The sequence below is a fragment of the Strix uralensis genome, chromosome Z, assembly GCF_047716275.1.
Source record: "Strix uralensis isolate ZFMK-TIS-50842 chromosome Z, bStrUra1, whole genome shotgun sequence".
Taxonomy (NCBI): Eukaryota; Metazoa; Chordata; class Aves; order Strigiformes; family Strigidae; genus Strix; species Strix uralensis.
The window spans coordinates 79,068,684-79,093,519 of NC_134012.1; the positions used below are offsets into that span (position 1 = coordinate 79,068,684).

The window sequence follows — 24,836 nt, forward strand, 5'->3', positions numbered from 1 at the left end:
GAAGAAGGCGAGATTCTCAAATCAGACATCTGCTTCTGGTTCAGGCATATCTTAGGAAACCATCTAGAAAGAAGCTTTGTTGCTATGGAGACATTTTTATTTTCTTCCCTTAGTTGGCTGAAAAACATTAGCATTTCCAATTTTTTGTTCTTCAAAAGGGCAAATGTCACTCAAGAAAACACAGAACTTTTCAAATTGCTATGCAGAATAGGCTAATCGCACTTTAGATATTTAATTAATTATTTGACTCAATTAGAGCTGTACTGGAGAGAGGCGGGAGACACAGTGTAACTTTCCCGCAAATTCCCCTCAATGGCCGATTCCTGCTGGCCGGCTTAATTGCTTCTTCCCTCAAAGCACAGCTAAAACTTTGTAATTCATGATGCACTCAACAATCTTGCATAATAACTTGGGAATCAGTCAGACGACTCATTTCCTTCAACAACTTCTAAAATCAACCTAAGAAACTGACAACACTTCAACTAGGAATATGCTTCTTTCCCAGTGCCAGGGAAGAGACAGGAAAAGCAATACAAATACTAATACAAATATTAACCTACTACTAGCATTCAGTGACTTTAGCCAGAGGACTGAAACTTCCAATGCATCTCATCCATTTCACTGATTCCAGAAGGTGATCTGTCCTTCTCCCCTCCTTTTAGCAGACAGATAATCAGCATGCCCAAAGGAATCCTTTGATTTGCAGAAAAATAAAGTATGTTTCAAGTTACTTTGGATCTAAGGTTTTGAAGACAACTCAAAATCAAAACACTATGTGCTTAATACAACAACAACAAAAAAAATGTATCACAGTGCCAACAGAAATCTGTAAGGCAAAAAGCAGTGATCATCTAGTTTGTGTCCCACTTTGACAAAAATTCATCAGTATTGTTTATTTTCTCCTATTACTTTGACTAACACCTATTTAACCTGACCTGCAAACATGCTCTTCATTCCAGACACATTCACCATGACTAAACTGGTGTAAGCCATGAATGCCAGCATCTGAAGTATGGTTTTAATCGCACACTTACAATGAGGAGAACTTCAAAAGAAATAATAAACAAATTCATTCCCTCCCTTTACTTCTTCTCCCCCAGCTATTACACTGTCAAAGCCTTTGCGCTGGAGAAGACCTTTCCGCCCACCTCCTCACCCCAGCAAACTTCCTCTTCCTACTCTACGATGTGAAGTCATAATCCTGTGTTACCAACATCACAGTCTGTTGCCATGGAAATAATTAGACATGACTGTTCAGGTTAGAAATTACAGCCCATGTAAGTGTTTGCCTCCTGGGTGAAGAGAGCATCTGGAGAGGTAACAGTTCCACTAAATCACCAAGAGGCAAAATAAAGTTTGATAGTGACAAGCACTGCAAGAGTTTGTCCAAATGCGGGCACACCACTGAGTAAGAGTCACCCTGTGGTAACTGGCAAAGGGTGCAAGGTAAGAAGCCAGCTAATAATGCACAGAAGCAGGAAAAAAAAGCTATTGGGTAAAGGTGGTGAAGCCATCAAAAATGGCAGAAGCAGATAAATCTTTGATACCAGAGTACCTCCTGTTACTTTCATATGAATACTCTACACTAAATTAAAATTCCTTGATGACCTAATTAAACAGGCAAATGGTGTGACACTGAATTAAAGAAAAAAAATGTAAAACTCAGTTTGGGTTGGGAGGGAGAAAAGACGTAAAAAAAAACGCATCAGGGAGATACATACCTGAGGTACAGTTTCATGTTCTAAAAATCTGTTAAAAAAACACAGGGATTGAATGACATGCTACAAGTCCAGCCATGAAAAGGTTATTAAGAAAAAAAAGCAGTGCCAAAAAATCACCTCTGTAAGATAGACTGAGACAACAAACAGGACCCTGCTAATTAATATTTGTTCTGCTTCAGCAGACAGTTACTGGACGAGACTGCAACAAACAAGCATGTCTTACCCAATCACATCATTAATCCATTCACGTTCACCACCTGAGGATCAGCTATGCCCCACAGATATTTATTCATCTGTTCCACAAACAAACAATTACAACACATTTTCTGGAATTAGGGCACCTGTTTCATTCAGCACAGCTTATACGCCCAGAGGCAGATATCAATTAATACTGAAAAAATTACTGTATCGCAAGCCAACAGAAGTTACTCATTATATTTTGATAATGCTATCCCCAAAACACCTACAAAGATCAAAACCACAACTCTTGCTGAGCAAAGTTTAGTTCAAATATGCTCAGCTTAAAACTACCACTTCATCATCATGAAAAGCAAAATACACGCAACGCCTCATTTCCAAACGGAGAAAGGAATGAGCAGAATCCATGACATGAGTGTGAAACGTTTGGATTTTAACAAGCCTGTGAAGTGCTTTTCAGCTCAATAGTATTAAAGTGGCAAAATAACAAAATGATCAGGAAAAAAATTCTGTAAATTTCTTTAGGCATGTAACAGATTAGTATGTTTCTTTGGCTCATTAAATGCATACTGAATGCAAAGACATTTGGCGGGACACTCATTCCACTAGAACAACTCTCATTTAAAAGAAACCTGACAATTAAGACAAACTCTGCAGTAGTACATCACAGCAGTTTATGTGGTGTTCCTCTACCAGCAGAAGAACAAAGTCCGAGCAACGTAATTTTGATTGTAAACTACCTTGTTCTTTCCAGAAGCCTTACTCATACAACTTTCTTTTAAAAGTATCAAATTACAGCTGCACGAGTAAGCAGCTTATTCTTACTTACATATTGAACGAACAGAGGCCTAAACACTTAATAGCGGCTAACAGCCTGAGAAGCTAAATTGAGCAGCACCGGAGCACCTGCCACCACAAATGTAAATGGAATGTGGGAACCACACCCGTCCACTTTCCCTCTATCTGCCACACATGGAATTATTAGCCTTCACACAAATTAAGGAAAAAGTAATCTTATTGCTAAATCACTTGAATTTGCCCTGACAGACTTCTCCTAGTTCACTAGCACGTTGGACAGAAATTCACCCCAAACCTGCACTTGATGCATTATTTCAGATCTTTTCATTTAAAACTCTTTCTTTTTCCAGAGGAATCTCAAACAAGCTATTTTATTCCTGCCACAAGACTGCAGCTTTTAATTACTGGCACTTGTTGCTGACAAAACAGTAACCCCAAGCATGAAAATGAACAGTCTCCACCGCGTTGGCAAGTACCTTACTATGGGTATGGTCTCTGCCCAAAATAATTTACAGTTCAGGTGGAAAAAGAATAAAGGCAACACATCACATGAGTATGAAGAACAACACACCTGAATTAATGACAGGTGCAGTAAAAAGTTACACAAGTTGAATCCTGTGCACGAGGCAGCTGATTCAGAGGACTGAGATTCTTGAATAACCTGCTCAGGGACATCCTGGCTACCTCTGGCAGGCCCGCAACCCAGACAGCATGTGGGGGCTCCTTCACTCCAGCTGCTGCAGCAAGGGCCATGGGAAGAGACTGCCAGCACTAGACTACTTCCTGACAGGTGGTGCTTTTGCACACAAAATGCTTTCTTAGCTTCTTCACAGGGTATGTTTTACAGGAGGGACTTTGTTAGGGACCAGAGAAGCTTTTGCCACATCTGTCCCAGAGAGGGTACCAGGACTGGGAAGAACAACATGCCTCCTGCATCAGCAGTTCTTGCAGGAGGTGGAAAAATCCTTCCAGAGTGCAATTAGCAAGCAAGAATTCACTTCAGAATAATCCTTTTTTTTTAAAAAAAAAAAAAAGTTTTACTGCTTTGAAAAGGGGACACACCAATTCCTCTGTGAAAAGCTGCTCGGTTAACTGCAGAGCTGTTTGTCTTTCTGTCTGAACACATTATATTCCCTCAGAGCCCTTAAGCCAGGGCTGCACTACTTTGAGCACAGCCCTGGCGCTTGCCACCCTTCCCTTCCCTTTGTCCGCTCCACAGCCTTGCTGCTGCACAAAGAGCGCTCCCATGACCCAGTTTACCATGTCTAGAGTTTTCCCACACTTCAAACTTTGCAAAGGATTCAGGGAACTGAATCCAACACAAAATCAAAGAGCTCCCAAAGCCGCCCGTCTCCACAGAGCTTGCTGTGCTGATCTATTATTTAGGAATAGCTCCTGGACAATCTCATGTTATCTGGAAGGTGACTACTCGGTTTCAGCTTGCTCCAGGGAGGTGCTGGGAAGAACGTGAGCCCGGTCCAGCTTACCAGGCAGAAAATGTCACATTTAGAAGAGCGATGCAAACCACCTTTTCCCTGGCCTGAAGCAGGAGGAGGGTCAGGACCAGCACAGCTAGACAGTAAGTTTCACAAAGACAACTGCCCAGCAAAACCAAAGCACTGGAAGTGGTGGCAAGAAATGGGACACTTCAGCCCAACTCCTTTCTTTGCAGAAAAGGGTAGGGTACCTTCATTATCAGAATCGTACACTAAAGTGTAAATTTACACTTTATGAGCTATTCTAAAATCTGCCCTGCTTAATAATCTGCATCAGCAAGAAAACACTTTAAAGTGTCTCTCACAATTAAACCCAGGCACAACCTTGTATAAATCAAAATTTTGCTACCATATCAAAACGTTACACTGGGGCTGTATAACATTGCCCATATCCTCATTACATGCTACACTAATTACTACCAGCAGATTCAGAATTTTCTGCACATTAGAGGCTTTTAGAGGAGCTATAAAAAATTTCAGGCACCATTAATTTAAATTTGTATTGAAATTTCCCTTTGACAGATGGCCAAAAATTACTTACTATTTAGAGTACCAGAGCTGCCTGTTTGCACATTAGAAGAGGAAAGGGAAAAATTAAAAGCAAGAAGGAAATTTATGTCACGTTCATTACCTGTTAAATGTTAAGGAGCATTATCCTGCATGAATAAATTATTTCATACAAGCACACAGACTCCAGCTGCTGGCAACTGGCACGTTCTGGCTGACAAAAATCATCTCAAGTCACACAGCAGACAATCATAAAAAGCCTCTCTTAACCAGGAGCCACTTAAGGGAGGACAGATCGATCGAACAAGCGACTAACTGCTACTCTGGGCATCACTGAAAACATTTAAGGAAATTAGCAAACTATTTCACCTTGCAAAGCTGGCAGCAAGCCCCATAATGCCGACAAGCCAACTCGCAACCTGAACACCATGCAAGACAAACATCTACTTATCATTTCAAAGTAAATTGGCACAAAGTAGCAACACCTTCCTCTCCCTCTCGAGGCTGTATGAATAATAGTGCCTTTGATTTATTCCTAGACAAAATCAGCCTTTTTGGTAAAAACACTCCCATAACACCCATGCCCGCATCAACACCCCAACATCCCACAGACAATACAGAAACAAAACTAGCATTTTTTGTTTAAAAACAGCGATTGGCATAAAGTAGCAGTTCTCCTCATTCACTTTCTTGAGTGAAACGCTTGTTGTTCCAACTGTACAGGTATGCAAATGCACTAAAGAAACCAGGTGGGTTTGTATTCCCACGTTTAGGTATCTAGCCTACTCGTACTTGTTTGGATGCAGGAAAAAATGAAATGGACTAAACCTATCTGTTCACAGCAAACAGGAGGTGTTCTAGGGAAATAATCATTAATCTGTGCCCAGCCTCACCACATAAAGGAATAATCCCAGTTTCTAGCCTTCATGACAAGGAAGCTGAAGTGGAATCTGACGTACTCTTGTCCTGTGTCAGCAGATAGACAGCTTCAGTGCCTTTGCTGCTCACAGTAAAAACTGACAGTTCCTGTCAACTCCTGGTTGTTATGCAGAGCCATGTGGGTAACGGTAAAACTGACAACCATCAGCTCAGTTGCACTCGGCTGGGATGTGGCAGAGTTGCCAGTGGCAGAATTGGCACACTGGGGAAGGCTGTGGGCCATGTCCCCACCTGGAGCTGCAGGAGAAGCAAAGGCATAGCCCCTTGCACAGCAGTCCAGTCCAGACAGGTCTCTGGTGGGGGCAAAGCCTGTGCCTGGCACCGTGCTCCTCCCAGCGCCATCTAGGGCACACCAGTAACATCTGCCTCACAAGCTCCTGGTAATCTTATCTAATGCACCCAAGACTCACCTCTTCTGCCATTTGGCCAACCCCAAGAATAAATTACATCTTCCTAAGAAAGGCACCGCTGAAAACTTGACAAATTGGTTGTAAGCGCTCAGTAAGGTGGGCATAGGTCTTGCCCTTCATAAGAGAAGCGTATCTTACATTTCACACTCACCGTCATCTAAAAAGGCTTAATCTTATGCTCCTGAAAATTGTGCAAGCCACTTGGGCTCTACTCTGTAACTACATGCAGCTACCCGAAGCTGGGCAGGTAACTGCATAGCTGGCAAGAACTGGGTCTGCTGTGAGCTGGTAAACTGCCAGCGACAGTGAGGAGAGCAGACCAATCCAGGAGAGGGCAGGGCCAAGATGCACCTCCCCACTTGCAGCATTAAAACTCCACGAGCCTCTGAGAGACTCTGGTGGCTACCCAGTACAGACAAACATCCACACATGCTGAATTGTAGTCGTATGCATCACTGAATACTCAAAGTTACGAGAGCCACAAGGTGTGTATTACATCTACTTATATGCATAGGATGGTGCATACATGTACGCTGCGGAGTCACTAGAGTCTGAAAATTAACTTTTGGAAAAGGAAGGTGGGATCCTCAGTGCGAGTACCACCTTCGTTGGGGTAGGGAACAGCAGCTCACTCCTCTCCAACTGCTTTGGCAAGGACAGCGGGTAGCACCCCACCTTTTCCCTGTGAGCTACAGAGCTCTCCTTCCATTACTGCCTTATTAGGATATATCAGAATTATAGTTTACAGCCTCCATTTCACTTAAAACTACTGGCTAATTCTTTCTGTCTCATAAGCTTGGGCAGAGACCCCAGGCAGCCCTTCCCTTATATTCAAGAACAGCCTCAATGCTGTTCCACCAAACTCAGTGGACGGCACGTCACCTGCAATTCTAGCTGCTCCGCTACCAGTCACTTTCTAAGTGTGATGCCCAGTCTATGTAGGGCTCTGCTATTCAGTGCAAGTGTCACAAACCAGTTTCACTTTGTGACTTTTTCCACCACTCTGGTCCATTTCAGAAAAACACAGTGTGCAATGCTTTCAAGCCACCCCTTACACCTACGAAATGGAGTCTTACCTTGATGGAGTCTCTGTCTGCATCAGCGCAGCCCCCATGCAGGAGGGGAAGAGGCAGTTGGCAGGGGATGGGGAGGTGGGGCGAGAGAGAAAGAGAAAAGTACTAGTTAGTTTACATAAAATTATACATCTATCATACTCGGAAGAAAGAATCCTGATGTCTGTTAAATAATAAATTACACAGATGTTAACTTTTCTGTATTGTCAATTATTAATACTGTACCGCCAGATTGATAAAACTGGATTTCTAGCATTTGAACACAATTTCTGGCTACCACTAGATAAAAAATACTGAAGCAATTAGCTATGAATTCTCGTGACAATTCCTTTTTTTGCCCCCTCCCCCCCGCCTTTTTTTTTAAAGAGAAGAGGTCAAAAAAAAAAAGGAAAAGAGAGAAATGAATGAAGCCACACACTCATCTGGCAGCCCTACCTCTTTGGTGATCATTATCATGGTGCTTCTTCTCATCTTTAATTGGGAGGTGGGACTGTCCCCCCAGCGCACTGGACAGTGCCAGGAGACCAGCACTGCTGCCAATGGGCGGGATGGCTGGAGGCTGCAAACCCGAGGGGTGCGGAGTGAGCGGCACGGGAAGACCATGTCCATGTGACAAATGCTGGGCCTGGAGTTGTTGCTGCTGTGAAAAACGAAACACAGATATTGAATTTGTTCAGGTAGACAGGAGTTGTCCAATTGATATTATACATGAAACATGGACTGATCAGAACAACCAATCTATTTAATCAACCCAGATATCAGCTTTCACAAACACTCTAGCATTTTAAAACTGTCCATAAGTTTGGACACAACACAATTGGGAAACTTCAGGCTGAACTAAAAGGAAAAAAAAGAATAAAGAAGAGGAATTTTACAATTTTGCTGAAATTTTTATTTCTCTGACAGAGGTATTACATTTTACTCTTTCTAGCAGAAACACACCACATACAAGTCTAATCAAAACATATGTAACTATAAAAGCAGTTATATAATGCAAAAAAAAAAAAAAGCTGAAAATTGAGAAAATTAGTGTTAAACAGTTCTCCCAGCGCTACTGCACAGCATGCAATGAGAGTTAATTTGAAAGAGAAAACCTGAATTAACAATCCAGAAAAGGAAACTGGTTGCAGCCACCGTTTTAAGCCCTTTAAGTGTCCTCAGCGGTACTTGAGCAAATTACTAAAGAAAATGTAATGTAGCAAGGCTTGGGTCCTCCTGTAGGCTTGCTCAATAATGCTGAAATAATTGGGCACTCTGTGCACGTTTAGTGATGCTCGAATGAAAAGCTAGAGGCCTGCCCTTGTACTCTTCTCTAGCTGCTGAGTCTGTGTTGTGACAGGTTTATTTGAGTGGGACTGTGATGCATGCACCAGTAACTGCGCTGACAAGAGTTTAAAGTCATTTTTACCAGTACACTGGCAACACATAGAGAAAGCCCTTGAGAGGTTCAAATTGGAGTGCTTGACCTCAACCAGGGCTGCGTCAAGCTCTGTGTTATACTAACCATTGTGGGGTACATAGATTGCCGCTACTCAATGGGAAGGCAGGGGAGCAAAAAACAACAAACAAACAAACAGGTGAAAAGGTTATGTTAAATATGTCCCAAGAGACATCTGTTCAGGTCTAAGGCTTGCCCACTAACTGTCCAACTAATTTCTGTTCACACAGTAACTTGATTAGCTCTGAAATTTTCTTCTCATTTTCAAGCAGTCACTGCTCAGATTTAGGGTAAACTGAATCAGTAGTCCTCTAGGATTGCTCTCTCCTCCCTGCATGTCTGCATACAGTACTTTGGAAGAAGAAGAAATAAAAAGTTAACCCACTTTGCATAAAACATTCCATTTTAAATTCCTAATTGCGAAGATTCAAGTCCTAATTTTGTTTTTCATTTGAACCTAAATTCACTTCCCACCCCGCAACCCCGTTCTTTAACTAATCAAGATAAAATATGCTGCTCACTTGATTTTTCCCTCCCCTCCCTAGCATGAATCTTTATGTAAGCTGAAAGTAAAAAACTGAGAGTCACATACAGCATGCTAGGTAACTCATGCAGCACACTGCATGCGCGCCTCCCTCAACACCCCCCTGTGAAAGTACAGATCCTTCTCTTATTCTTGGAAATTCAACCCAGGCAGTGGAATCAGACTGGCAATGGCACGCACATGTCATCTGACCCAGATCAGTGCCAGGGAAAGGAGGGGAATGATCCAAAAGGAAGGTGAGAAGAAAAAACCACAAACAACCAAAGAATAGGGGGAGGGGAGAAGCACAAAAAAAAAGAAAAGCAGAAAGAAGATTCTTCCAGGTGAAAGAGGGAAGGCTCAACCCTTTCCTGGCTGTGAACCCATGTCATTCCAGCAGGTGCTCCTTCTTGTAGAAGTATCAAAACACATTTTTCTTGCATGATGCTCTTATGGAAGGATGCTTCATTTCTCAGAATTTTAAATTAACTACTATGAAACGAAGCAAGAGCCAACAGTGTATTGTTTAGCTTCAAGGTTTGAATGGGGCTGCTTTACAGCAAGGGAACAATCTGGCATGCCTGATTTGGGGACGGAGGAGGAGAGAGAAATTAAAAATAGACAAAATAATCTGTGTTCTGGAGTCTCATTTTAAACAAGGAATTTCCCATTCCTGTTCAAGAACATGCTATAAACCACTGCAAGATGTCTACCTGAATCTGCCAGTGGCTTGAAGCAAAGGCTTTGAGAAGATCCTGAGAATATCAACAGTGACAGAGCTTTACCCTTGTTAACTATTTCACTGTCGACCAAAGTGCACCAGGTGAAGGACACTCATTGCACAGCCCTGTATAATCTGTGGAGATTTGCCTCCTGACCTACGTAATTTGCATTATATGACCACCTCTATGGATACAAGATGGTTTCCTAAGAGTTTGAAGAAAACTGCACTGCAAATGCAATCCCTTTTTTACTGCTCTTTGTTGGGAACCTCTCTAACACAGCTCAGCAAGACAGCAGGACAGACTGCACCTTGGAGTTGAGAACAGTCAGTGTTAGGTTAATGGTTGGACTAGATGATCTTCAGGGTCTTTTCCAACCTACATGATTCAGTGATTCTGTGATTGGATGTACCGAACATTGATAATGCCTCCCACACATAATATGGGCATTAAGAGTAGTATGGTAATGACACATTAGTGCCTAGCGGCTTAAGATCACCTGGAACAGCATGGCTGGCCCAGTCCGTCTTAATCAAGAACTGATGCATTTTCACTGCAAGCTGAATTGTAGGGAAGCTCTGAAAATAACTGGAGAGAGTAGGAGAAAAAACCCAAACCCACAGCCTTCCTGCTGTGGAGAAGTCTTCTGAGGAGACCAAGCTCTTCCATGGAAAATGATGGGAATGGGAAACCCAGAAGGATCATGGCCCCCGCTGTCAGAAAACTATCATTCACTGATACAGCAGAAATTTGGTGCAATTTAGTCACATTGTAATGGCACAGAGAAAACACTTTTGTTTGAAAACCAGGCCATTAAATAAATCTAACACCCAAAATTCCAATGTAGCTCCACATGCCTGTGCCACACAGGCATGGATAACATGTGTGTGTTAGAATGGGATAAGACTAAACTAAACTAAACTAAACGTTCAACAACAGGAGGAGGATTGTGGACTAGGATTGCATTAGTACAGGAAAGGACTATGAGCTCCTCCAACATGGTAAACAAAGTTGTACGGCAAAAGTGAGGCACAGGTTGGAAAAGAGAAATTACAAGAATTCAAGCAAAACACTGGGCAGGCTTTTGCTCTCAGAATACAAAAGAGCAAAAGGAAAAAAGCATATGAACACACAATTAAGCACTGTTTGCTAACAGGCATACTCAAGAAGGTAAAGACAAAGTGACAGCGCATCTCTAACTGCCATTTCTGGACCTTTGAAATCTATTATTGTATTCAAATGCCCATAACATTCACAGCTTGGTTTTGCTTTTCCACTGTCCATGGGTGTCACTGGTGAGCATCAGATTCCCTGGTGGCCTGTACAGAGCTGCTTGGTTACAGTGAAAGTTATAAAAACATGGGCAATTGCTTAACCCACTGGGCATCAGGTTAGTGCTACAAGTGGTAAAAAAAGGTGGTCTCCTCTAGTCATCAAAATGCCAGAGATATGGAAGAGTAACCCAAATGACAGATATGCTCCCCACACAGAAATATTCCAATGAATTTAGATCATAAAATCTGACACCACTTAAAAACTTGCAAGCCTAAAAATGAGCCAACTGAGCAACCACATCATTTTTTTTTGATGTTGCTGTAATGCTTTCACTTCCCACTCCTCCATCTTCTCTTTAATTTGTTATCCTTAGTCATGTTATTTATGAACTCTTAGCATGTGGTTAACTTTAGACAATCACATCACAGTTCACTACCGTATGCGTAAAGTCAAGCATACATTTTCAGTATCAATGCATTATAGGTGAAAATTTGCAAAGGCCATACACCAGCCTTTATTATGCTGTAAATTTTCCAGAACTATTTAAAAATAAAACCAGCAACAGTTAGCTACCAAGAAATGCACTCTACAGAATAGCAAAATAGATTCCAATGTTTTTAGAAAACACCCAACATACAAAAATATAAGATTAAGGGTAAACCCAGCAATCAGAAAGAAGCCAAAAAAGAAGGCTGTGTTCTTTTTGGTATTAAGTTTAGGAAGATGATCATTTACATCAGCTCAGTAGTAAAAACTGAAGTAAAACTTTCAAAACATTTTAACACATGTCAAATCAACATAACATCTGGTTGCTATTAATCTCTTTGGTTTTTTTTTTTAAATTTTCTGTATATTCTTCTAGGCAGTCCACAATAAGGAGTAAAATAACTCCAAAGCCTTGTCTAAACAAATGGGTAAAAATGCTTTGCAAAAGGTTCTTATCTGAGTATCACTAATTTTTACAACTTCAATTCTAAATATTGATGCTTAGCTTAATTCTTTTCCCAACACATCTTAAGAGATCAAATTTAAAGTAAAATGTGATAATAAACCTAGTAACAAATTAGCTTCTAATGCTCTCTTGTTATAGTCAGCACATTCAAAACCTATTTTCCTGGAAAAGGTTCAAGTTTTTACTGGATACTTTCCAAGCAGCTCTGTGTTGCAGTAATCTACCACTTTTCCTCCTACAGACCCTGAAAGCTCACAGCCATTATCCACACAATCTGAACATACTTCTCTAACCTGAAGACATTTCTAATGTTAACAAACTAATGTCTCAAAAAGATATTTTATACCTATAGACATACGTGCACTACCCATACCTGCAATACTGCTGGGAGGTAACCTCAAAAAATCTGGATAAAACAGCTTAATTTTTTGTTTGAAATTTGTTAGATGAAGTGATTGATTGCCTAGAGTGAATCATTAATAAGATAGCATAGAGATAAAACAGTAACCAAGATGAAGAGGAAATAAAGACATAAAAACAATGGCTTGAGAGTACACAATATCAATGTCAATAGTTTAAAGACCAGCAAGAAAAGGAAGTCTTTTGGCACACACAGTTGTAAGTGTGCTTAGAATGATATGAATTTTTATCTATCAGGCCTGTTTGCGCCCCTGACATGATGTGCACTGTTTGTACTTACTTTGTGCAGTTCTCTCTCTGCTAGCATACCATTACAGAAAAAGCTTTTTCTGATGTTAAGACACAACATAGTGAAACAGCCTACAAAGAGTCATGCAGCAGTTCCTCCAGTGGGATGGTCCTGGAGCTATATGCATATATATCACATGACTGGTTTGCCATAAAGACACTGTGGTACATACAGATGTAGGGTAGAGCAACTTACTATCCTTACTGTTTTAAGGGAGAGTGATCATTTTGCAAATGAACGTGCCCAGTGCGAAAGAAAGGAATTTGGTGGGAACTCTAAACACTTGGATGCAGCTGATCTACAGGAAAACACGGACGTCATTTCTGTTCACAAAGGGGAATGAATGCACAGGTTAGACAAAATCTGTGAAAAAGAATGAAAAGGAATAGAAAAGCAGAGAGAATAAGGAGACCACCACCACCAACAACAATAATAATATAATACCACCTATTAAAAAAACCCCAAAACAAATACCAAGCTTTTTAGTCTCTGAGAACCAGTAATTTCTGCCTTTGAAGATGCTGATTCTACAGGAGGAAAGCAAGCTCCACTGAGAAAACTATGGGAGGAAGGAAAAAAAATCAATAGCTGTCATTAATCAGAAGGGGAGCATTTAGAACTCCTACATAAATAACAAAGAAACTATCAGAATTGTACCTCTACAAATTGCCTCAAAGATCTTTTAAGCGATCTAGGAACAAAAAGTCATCTCCCGAATCATATTGTGGGATGAAAGGCAATATATGCAGAGCACATTTCCGTTCTTAATCATATATATAGGAACATCTGTCAGGATACATGTTTCACCATTTGTCCTCCCTTCCCTCCTTAGGGCTATTTTTCACTCAGTGAAACAGGGTAGAGAGAGGACAAAAGTAACAAAAAAATTAATACAAGAGTTGTAGTTTAAAAGGCGAGTATTTTAAAAAAGGGAAAACCTAGTCCCCTGTAAAAGACCAAGTGCACCTTCCCCCAGAATCTTGGAGTCCAGTAGTTCCTTCTTCTGCTTGCAGGACTCCTCTCCATCTCAATTTCACACTGGAGGGTGGAGGGAGGAAGAATTAGGCTTTTTAGAATCACTTTCTTTTATCATTTATTAAAGGGTAGAAATTCTTGCATAAATAATGCCACTTAAGCTCTCTTTTTCATCTCCCCCATCCATTGCTAGCTAAGGAAAAGAAAATCCACATCTCCTGCAAGAGAAGGCCAAAAGCACTAAATGCAAGAAAGCTCAAGGTCTTACCATATGGAATGCCAGTGGTGTGAAACATGCCACACATACCAAACCTCCACTTCTAAACCTTTTCACAAAGACCAATGTGGAGAAAAGAGTAATGATGGCAGTAGATGTGTGTCTTCTGTTACAGATGAACAGATAGCAAAAATCAGCTCTAAATAGGTAGGTGCACACTGGCTGAAGTACCTTATTTCCCAAGTGATTCACTGATGTCCTACCCATAGACACTGGGAAGAGATTTCTTTTCCTCTGGACTGACAGTAGGAAAATGGTGTCTCTGTTGTGACTGTGTGAATCTTGGTCCTTTTCTTTAGAACTAGAAAATGAGAGCAATGCCTATGCTTTTCCCAGAAGAGTCCTAAATAACATTCTAGGGTCCTCACGTGAAAAAGTTTCTGAAACCCTGGGCTACATAAACATGACTGAAAAATGAAAGAAGTATCATCTGAGATGTATAATGAACCAAACAATAAAAGCTAGAAGAAAAATTAAGTAATGCCATTGGTCACAGAGAGACCTGAGTTGCTAAATATATAAGCAATTCTATCACCAGAGCTTTTAATGTGGCAACTGTAATTCACTTCTAAGGTTCCTCACAAGGTATAGTCTAAGAGCCATGTAGTCTTAGCATGAGATGAATGTTACGCATCTCACGGGTGCATTTCTTTAACGTATCTTTTAAAGCCAGTCCTTAGCAAGTCAAATTTCTGGATAGCAATTACTAAGAGGCACACCTCCATAACTCTGTTAAGTGCTAACACTATGTTTAGTCATGCTTACGAGACACCACAAACACACACTGTGTTGAATTTCAGCAAATTGTCTTTGCTTGGGATAAAAACCTGGGTTGCTTGGATTGATCCATTCCTTCCAACCCATTCTGCGTCTTTAAAGACTGTCATTTCTAGTGCAGCTCTGGTCCTGTGTAGAGCACTGTAATGCCTGCTCTTCTCAGTGATGAGCAGTCTCTTCCCACAGGTCAATGTTCGGTGTTAGGACACATGGAAACCATTCTCTCTCTCTCCAAGCAGATTTCACTGAGAGGTGTAGTGTTCTGTCTCTTTAACGTAGTGCCCATTAGTCAAATACTTGAAACTTAAAGTGATTTCTTTTGCTTTAGTGCAGTTTCCCAGTTACAGCAGCTTTGATAAAGGAAAGTCTTGACAATCAAATCACCTGGATTTAAGTTACAGATCAGAAACTGTGGAAGGACCACTTGCTCTTTTTGCCTCAGCCTCTTCCAAAGGTAGAACAGGGAAAGCAGTACTCCTTTGTTTCAGAAACATCACTTGCGTAAGTTCATCAATGCTTGCGCTGCATTCATGTACTAAGTGTCTGTGAAAAGTTCACCAAACAATAGCAAGGAACTGTCTCACTAATAAAAGTCGCTCACTAACATTCTTCAGACAACTTACAAGATTTAAGACTTCTTAAATTCCTTCTGCATGGATGAACTTAACATCTGGAAATACTTTCCTTATGCAGTACTTTAGTTTCCATCCCAGTTAAGCACTAAAGCCCTCACTTTAGCCTGTGTTTAAGATTGAAGACACCAAAAGACCTCGTCACACACCTGAAAAAAAGCAAATGCTTAACTGATCCACTGTATGGAGTCCTGGTCCTCATTCATAGCTGTAGGCAACAGCCTATGAAGTGTGATTGGGAAGAAGTCGAGATGACAAGTGTACAACCCTGTTTAGAGTTGATACCAGAACTCTGTGGTATGAAACCATGACACAATAGTAACTGTCTTTAGGCTATACTGTACAGTAAGGACACATATTTAAATGGACTGCATCTCCACTCTGTACATAAACATTGTTGATTTTGTAATGAAGCATTTTTTGGGAATCCCCTGCCTCACAATACTTCAAAACCAAACACATCCTTTACACACTTTTTTCTTCTTTTTCACAGCACTGGTACACAGTCATCACTGAAGGTAATATATAGCACATAATGGACTAAGAGTCTGATAGAGTATGGCAAATCTTTATTTGGTTGGAGACAATTTCCATATACTGGAGTACAGACCACCTTGGCAACAATATTTTCTCCTTTCTACTGTGTGTGAAGTGAGAACATACAAAAAAACCTCATAAATTAAATATTGTGTATGTTCATGCTGCAGAACATGATGAAAATTCTCTGTAGAACTCCTCATATCTGCACTGATTAATTCTAATTCAAAAAAAGATATGGTGGTCACATAGCTTTGGTGCCAGGGTTTGGAAAATCTTGAGAAACATGGAGGCAGAACACAGCTCTCCTGCCTGATCAGATACAGTATGTAAGCCGTAACACTCATGTCATATGTACTTACTTAAACATAATGAGCAGGGCCTCTGGCATCAGCATATCGGCAGTGAAATGTAGTGAGTGGTCTGCACCTCACACTGCAATGTTATTGACTGTTCATATAGTGATAGACCAATATAAATTCAGTAGCTATCACAGCTACTCAAAATAGAAGGAAAAGAGGAAACAGTGGCAGCCCATTCCAACTGTAGCAACGGTATTTAAAATCCATCCTCAGAGCATTTTTTTCCAGGAAATACGGAAGCTGGAATTATTTACATTCTAATTCCCTCAAAATCCCTAAAAAGATCCTGTGCTTCATTTTCAGCTTCTTTAAATCAGGATAATGCTGCATATGGAAGAGATTTATTTAAATTAGGCCTCACCTGCAAGGCTCTCTCCGAAGCTGGCACCTGGGAGTAAGGGGAGAAGAAGAAAAATCCCTACAAAACACCTCTTTCCCCAAAAAAACAAAGTGTCTTTAACCTGGCCAGACTTCAGATGAGTAATTCAAAACCAAAAGTGCTCACCCAAAAGCCTTCTGTATCTACAATTCTTTCTACACTTCAATTTCAGGCACTAGGCAGCACCAAAAACTTTGCAGGACCATATCATCACATAACCTCAATACACAAACAGCAAACAAGAGTAACTAAATGGGGAGGAATGAATCCCAACATTTCTTCAGGGTACAGAAATAAACACAACTCAAAGCACGTACCCATTAAGTCAACCTCCTCTGCCACCTTTCCACTGGAACAACCTGTGCACAACATACAGCAGGTGGCCAACTTGTTTTACAGCATTTAAGCTTCAACCACCGCTTAACACATCTTTGAACAAGCAATACAGAAGGGTCGAAGAAACAAGTGACTGTTGCCCCCATGCTACAACACACTTGCTTATTCCACCGCCCTTCCCAATCCTCCCTGAAGCTTCCATGTCTGAACACACACACTGGGCCAGAATGACTTTACTATACAAACTGGAATCAAAATACTTCCCCTCAGCATCATTGGTTCAACCAAAACCTCCTTGCTCTTTTTCACAGTGCAAGCACACACGAGAGGCAGAAACAACCCACCCTCCGTGAGGAGTGGGATATTCCTCTGTACATTAAGCACCAATGCAAAAAAGCACCTTGGCATTTGGCAGCAGGAGCCCCAGACCACTGGCACCACAGCAACCAGAGCCTGCACTGATGCCAAGTTTTTATTACAACTTGTGTGCACTTATTTGTACCACACCGCTTTCAAAGGTCTCTGCACCTGTAATGGCATACTGTTATTTTTTAAACAGGGGGTGTTCTCCACAGCAGTAAAATGGACTACTGGTTTGAAAGCAACCAAAAATTACACACCGTTTGAAATGGACCAAACAAGCACCTCAGCCTCAAACACAGGGTAGAAATTGTGACAAGCAGTGTACTGAAGAGGGAACTTTACAGCTCGTTGATTATACGGGACAATACAGAAAGAGACCTTTCTTCCAGTAACTGCCATTTGCTTATTTTTAAAGAGGATAATAAAAGCGACATAGTAAAACAAAATGCTTAAAAATTAAACCAAAGCTATTTTTTTTCACTCAGATGTATAGAATGGTAAAGAAAAAATCATTTAAATCATTTCCTTAGTAATACAAGTAATATTTAAATAGATTTAATAGTGCTGCTCCAAACCAATGAATTATGAGTTTAAAACCTATTAAAATGTAATGTTTTTTTCCTGAGCTGAGGGAGAGAGATTTAAATCCACTGAATTTTAATATTTCAGCTTGAGCTGCAGGAGGTAGAGAAAGTCCAAATGAACTATTCCATCAGCACCATTCAAGCATGAACATTTTAATCAGTTTTACTTCCTTGGAGTTCTCCAACACAGTTTACGCTGTCATTCTGAAAGCACTTAACACAGAGGGTGTGAAAAACCACCAAGGCTTGTTATTGCCTTCACAATTGATGGCAAATAATTTTGCAGACTTCCTATCATTAAAATGTCACTGCTAAAAATTGAGGTTCAGCATTTCTTGTGCTAAACTGCATTTTCTTTGAGCACCATCACATACCTGTTCTTAAGTTTTTGGTACATTTATCTCTCTCCGTGTGATAAACAGCCATACAAGCAGTAGCCTCCACTTCTGCCTTACTACCCAACTGCAATTGAAAACTGACTATTTTAAACAGAGGAAGAAAAAAAACTCTGATAAAATTCTTATAAAGCTACAAGTTAATTCCCTGGTTCCCTTATTAAAACGTAACCACATTCACACAGCATGTTCCAATTATCCATATAACGGATTAAATAAATAAATAAATAAATAAATTTTAAGTGAGTTAGATGACTCAATTTAATAATACAGGAAATGAAAACATAATTCCTAATTAGATCATATTACTGATTTAAGGCTACAATTTGTGTGTTGTTCCAACAGTGTGATCTTGCAGATTCTAATTTAAAAACACAGCAGCTATGACACATGACAAGATCAACTGGATACATCACACTGCTCATCCCAATACACCCAACCTGCAAAGCAGCTCTGGATGTGCATTACAAATTGTTCCAAGCAAGAATGCTGCACCATACCATCCATGGCAAACACCAGATGCAGGGTCTGGATGCCTGCAGATTTACAGTCCTCCTGCATCATGCTTATAATGCCTAGTTTTGGTTTAGTGTTTCTCCCTGCATCTCTCCAGAAGATAGATGATACTTAACTTGTTTCAGCCCGTCAACAGTTTTAAACTGAACATGACCTGTGAAAGAAGTCATTATAACTGTGTTTCATTCCATTAAACACAACTAGTTTATTGTCAGGAGAACAAGCAGTCTCTCTGGGTTCCAGGCTCACTTCAGTATTTTGCATTTAAACTGCATGGATCAGTGATTTGGTTCATTTACCAATGAAGATAGAATAATATTGCAAAGTTAAAAGGTGCTTCATCAGATTCCATTAAATCAGAGCACATTCATACAAAAATACATACATGTGAAACACAAGGAGAGACATGATTTGTGCACATTCAATTCTTCTCTTGTGCCATCCTCCATTCTGATAAAATCTATTTTAAACTCAAACCCAGGGTTCCTCTGCTCAAACAAAAGGGGTTTTGCATGAGTGAGGTGAACTGAATAGGGCCCCCAAAGCACAGAAAAACTTAAGCTACAGTTGTATTTCAAAAACTCAGACACTGCTTATGTCTTTATCTAATACACAGCTCAATGGGTAACCAAGAGATACATTTTTAAAAACTGTAAAGAGCAAACGAACTTCAGAAGCTTTTAAAATATCACAAGGTTAAAAGAACACAAACTCTGTCAGACTTATCAAACAGCAATATAAAATAAGACAACATAATTAGAGATATAGAAAAGCCATGATTTCTAATTACGTTCTTTGTTTTATTTTTATTGGTATTCACTTTACAAAGTATGACATGCCTTTTTTAGTCCCGCACCACATTTTCAGACTTTAAATCTCTCTAAGTGCAGACATAACGTTATTGTGGGTATTCATGCAACTAGAACTTAAGCTTTTTTGATACCTTGCTATCCTATTTATTCCATTCTTTTAAATGAATCTCTTAAAGACTGGATTAGATAACTTCTCTTTAAACCAATGAACACAAAATTTTCAGTCTGTATTGCTTTTGTTTCTCTAAAACTAAAGAGAGGGCCACACAGCATTTCCTAAGTCAGCATAAAACAGGAGAGTGAAAAAAGGCAGTAGAGCAAGGTAAAAATCAGTCTTGTAAGGGAGGTGAGAGCTGCCCAATTTTAATGCACAAAACCAAAATTCAGGTATGAAAATTTAAGGCAATAGAATTTCAACTGACTTGAAGACATAAATTCAGATAGCAACAAAAAAAACCAGAAAATATACTTCTGACTGGTAGGGGAAGACCAACAGAAGCTACTGCCAGGCTCCCAGGCAAGTGTCTAGTCTGTTTATTCTGTATGGTTTAGTGGTTCATGAAAGCAGGATAAACTTAAATAACGAGTGTAATGGCCGGTATCTATAACATCACATGTCTTACATCAGTCAATTTATTCTTTACTAGAAAGCAAATTGCTTTTTGCAGTCTTCCTAATACATACAAAGATGAATGGCAAAAATGTACACAAGTAGACTGTGAAGTATTCATACACATGCATATGCATGTACACACACAAACAGTACATGCACATATACACACATGCTACTTAAGCATATGCAGACACCTTTAACAAAGAAGACAACCTTTAGCTACTTACTTTATGCAAAGAATGTTAATAGAAGGCAATATTTTTGGTTAGGTAATGAAAACTAATTGGGAAATTATTCATCTCCCACTCTCCCCACTGGAGCGTAAAAGACGTACAACAAATGTTATTCATGATTCTACACGACTCGCTCCGATTCACCCCCTTCTTTCTAACGGGCACTTCAGAGGAAATAAAGGTTACTCTTTTCCATTTATATCTTCTAATTGACTACTAGTGTTTTCTTGTGGTCAGAGGGATACAAAATAGTGTTAGAAACAGCCTATTAAAAACAAGCTACAATCAGACCGCTTCTCTGCACTACCGTCAGCAATGATCAGAGAGTCCTGATTTCCTTGTTAAAAGACAGAGGCATAATTGAAGCAATATCTTCACTTCAGATTGATTATTCGGCGACCCTTATCCACATCTTCACTCAGCAATTTGAATTTTAATGAAAGTAAATGGAATAATTAGCATTTCAAAGTCTGTTTGATACACTGAATAAAAAAAAAGGAAAAGACTTTTATGTATAATCTATACACAAAAGAAAAAGCATTTGGGAGGGTGCAGAAGATGGGAAGTACAGTTGTAGTGTCTTCATTAGAATAACTTAAACAACTGCTTGCACCAGCTGCATAATTATACATGTGAATAATGTGCTATTAAGCTATGACTTCTCACCTTCATTTTATGTAGTGTGAACAGCCACAGCTTTTGTTGTTATGCCTTTCCTCTCCAGTTGTAAAATGTAAAACGTAGCTGCCCACACCCATAAAATCTCACAGGACTGCTATACCAAGCTAATACCATTGGTAATAAAGCTTTTACAAGAGAGGCTCCACACACCTGTATTTTTAGATGGCTAGGACCAGGACGCCTATGAGCACACTGGTGATGAGTCATTTTGCAATCGATTTTGGTTGTTCGGGTTTTTTTTTTAAAAAGTATCATCTATTTTTTAACGTAAAAATAAAAAACATGGTGAATATTCACAGTCTTGAGCCACCACCCAGAAAAAGATGTGGGCAGCAGGGATGGGAAAAACCCTCCTAAAGCACAGGGTGTCATACAAAGGGTAACTGTTACTGTGGCTGCAAAAGCAGAAAGGCACAGGGTATGCAAAGGAAGAAATGTTACTTAAAAGGGACAACAAAAAACCAGATACTGACCCAGCTTCAGGGAACGGATACAACACAGACATTAATTACCCCATTAGTCTTCTCGGCACAGTGCAAGCAAATGTTTTCAGGTAGTAACCAGCTTTCATGAAGATCAAGCTACTGAACTTCACCACTGCCCACAACTTTTGCCTATCTGATGGAAATGAGTTCATCAAGAGAGAAAGAAAAAGAAAAGCTATTTACAAATACTATTAGAGCTAAAATGGAAAGACCACATACCCCAATGATTGCGTTCAGTTCTGCCATGGTCACTTGCTTGGCACGCTCCACAGCCTGCACCACTTGTTGCTGGTGCTATAAATGAAGATCAGAAACAGAATAAAATTATTTGCTTTCTAAATTATTAAGCACAGATTCTTCCTTTTATCTTTTTTTTTTTTTTTTTTTTCTTTTCAAACGCATGCAGGGCTTGAAATAACTGTTCTCTAACAGTCACGTTCTGTGTTGATCTGCAAGAGTATCAGATAAGGGGAGGATTTTTTTATGCCATTACTTGCCAGGAATTACACCTTTGCTCCCCAACAAGCTATTTTACAACTTGTCGAAACAGGGAACTGTCTTCCTTTTGTTCATCAGCACAGTGTGCTCTTCAATTTACAAGTCAACTTAAAATGGAAGCCACTTTCCTTACAGCCCCAGAAACTTTTGAGATTAAAAAAGAACAAACACCAAAACATACTGAAAAATAAAGGTATGTATTTTCAACAACCACATGGCACCCACATCACTGAAGGATATACAGATTCTCCTTCTAGGTACATTTCAACGCAGCTCAACCATAACAAAGAAATTTAAAATGCCATTCACAATTCTGTCAATCACATGAAAGAGAACTAATTATTTCAATCCCCAACATGTAAATTTTAATAGCTTTAAAAGTCCATCAAAAACACATGGTCTAATTAACAACACAGTTTACAAGCTTCGGTGGTTATATTATCTCAGTTTGAGTGATACTCTATTCCTGCAGTAAATTCAAAATTGCTGTATGCTGAAAACTGATTGATATTTACTTGAAAACACCAACTACAGCTAAAATAAGGTCCTCATCTTGCAACCTGATCTGTGCCTGTTCAGAGCTCCACCAGTGGCCAATTTATCTGCACAGGCAGTCTCGCATGATCAGGATTACATGCAACAAATTGGTGCAAGGGGGTGTCAGGGAGAACTGCAAGTAGGTTGTGTGATCTGCACTGGAAGTGAGTCATCTCTGATTTACAGCCACAGGTTGAACACAAAGAGGAGTGAGGTCCTGTCTATCTTGAGAGGTGCTGAAACCATAACAATGAGACTTTGTATTGAAACCAACATCTAGATGTTCGTTGGTGCTAAGTTTAATGCAAGGGCTGAGAGGGTCTCTTTAAAGCCTCCAGTTTGCCCTGCCATGGCTCTGTATCCAGGAAGAACAAAGCCAAGGTACAGACCATGCAGCAACACCTCCTGTGCATCCTTACCAGGAGCAGAAAGTTGCATAAAATAAGGTGGGGACCCAAATCCTCAAGACTTCCTCTAACACAAGAGTAGGTAAAGAGCATCAGAAAGACTCCCCAGGCAGCACCCTGAGCCCCACTGGGAGAGGGGGCCATAAGGAAGGGCTCCTCTACCTCAGGGGCTTAGCAGTCTCCAATCTGCCGGTTCTCAGTGCAATGCACAAACAAAAATGGCAGTTTCACTTATAAACTTTCTCCCATAAAAGCCCTCAGAAAAGCAAGACTAAAAATCCACCCGTAACTGCAAGAAATGCTGACCTGAACTACAAAAAATGGATAAATGCAAATAACGAAGGAGGTAATTTAGAAACACTCCCGGAAGAAAGAAAATGGTTTTAAGGTTTGCTTGTTTTTAACCAAAGAAGAGTTAAATGAAGAAAATGCCAGGAAAGCAAATAACACACTGCTGCAAAGAGAATCACAGCAGTCCTGTTTAGAGTTTTGTACAGCTACAGTGCTAACATAAACCAAATCAGTCACTTATAAGCAGACAATGTAAAGAACAAAAAGCAGTCCGAACACGAGCAACCGTGTTCTTGGCATTCAGAAAAAAAGAAATAAAACCACAGTGGTGTATCAATATCACAGATAACCAGTAAAAAGGAAATTATGGTATTCAACCCTCAAGTTTCTGACCGATGTGTTATCATCTCCAGGTCACCACATGTTAAGAACAGGTACAGCTTTCATTGACTATGTAGCTGAAAGCCTGGTGACACCTGGGTCTATATGGCAATGGGATGATCATAAAAATTACACCACCATTTTCTGGTGGAGGTCAGTCACACCAAAAATGGCTCATAGCATTTTTGATCAAGTAATCAAAAAAAAACCCCAAAATGGGTTTTACAGATCTTTAAAATTATTTTCCTTGAAAAAATAAAATAATTTACTGATAAGTTTACAGTCATCTTTGCTTTCCTACCATTTCCCCAGGTAATATTTTTTGCACTGAGGCAAAGAAAGGAATAGCTCTTGATTTGTATATATGAGCGTTCAATTCCAACACCCATTTACTTAAATACTGTTCCCAGGGTCACAGGTAAGAGAAGAAAAAACTTCTGAGGGACCTACAGAAAGCTGGCCTGAAAATATCAAAGTTATTGTAGAAGTGGAGTAATTCACCCACATTTTTGAAAAGTAAGTCAACTCCACAAGAGTTTGAATGTTTTCCTTTTCTTTATAGAAAACATAGAAAGAATGGCTCTCAGGAGTATTTGAGAAAAACATTACTTCATTCCCAGGTGAGGGGAAGAGAAGGTGGAGGGGGAGAGTACCAAAATCTCACTTTAAGATTTCTGCTGGAAAACACTGTAAGACAGAATTTCCCTAAGCAGCCACACAAGGCATCTTTCATTGATTCTAATAGGTTTGGGATCAAGCCTTCACGGAGAGGAGAAAACCAATGGGCCTTGTAACACTGAACCTAAATTAGGTATGGTAGAGACAATTAAAACTGTCCTATTGCTAGCTGCTTTAACACTGATTTAATCTTCAGCAGCATAGTATGCAAAAGACCCAAAATAGATGGTCTGTAATTAGCCTCTCCATCACTTCCACCTCGTTGAAGGAACTGAGCAGACTCTCACTCAGCTCCCTGAAACTCCACGGGGCTGCCTGCCCCAAGT

At 40.0% G+C, this 24,836-nt stretch overlaps 1 protein-coding gene across 4 annotated transcripts in view; it reads right to left on the reverse strand.

Moving 5' to 3' along the window:
• Positions 1-24,836, reverse strand: part of LOC141937656 (transducin-like enhancer protein 4) — a 99,775-nt gene that overhangs the window by 36,916 nt on the left and 38,023 nt on the right. Inside the window, exons 6-8 of one of the 4 annotated variants that reach the window (XM_074855674.1) lie at positions 21,938-22,012; positions 7,578-7,779; positions 7,146-7,162 (exon numbers count right to left, since the gene is read on the reverse strand). In XM_074855674.1, coding sequence (XP_074711775.1) covers positions 7,146-7,162; positions 7,578-7,779; positions 21,938-22,012 — 294 coding nt within the window. Of the gene's footprint in view, positions 1-7,145; positions 7,163-7,577; positions 7,783-8,646; positions 8,677-21,937; positions 22,013-24,836 lie in introns of those variants that run through there. The other 3 variants (XM_074855673.1, XM_074855676.1, XM_074855675.1) reach the window with 3 other exon arrangements.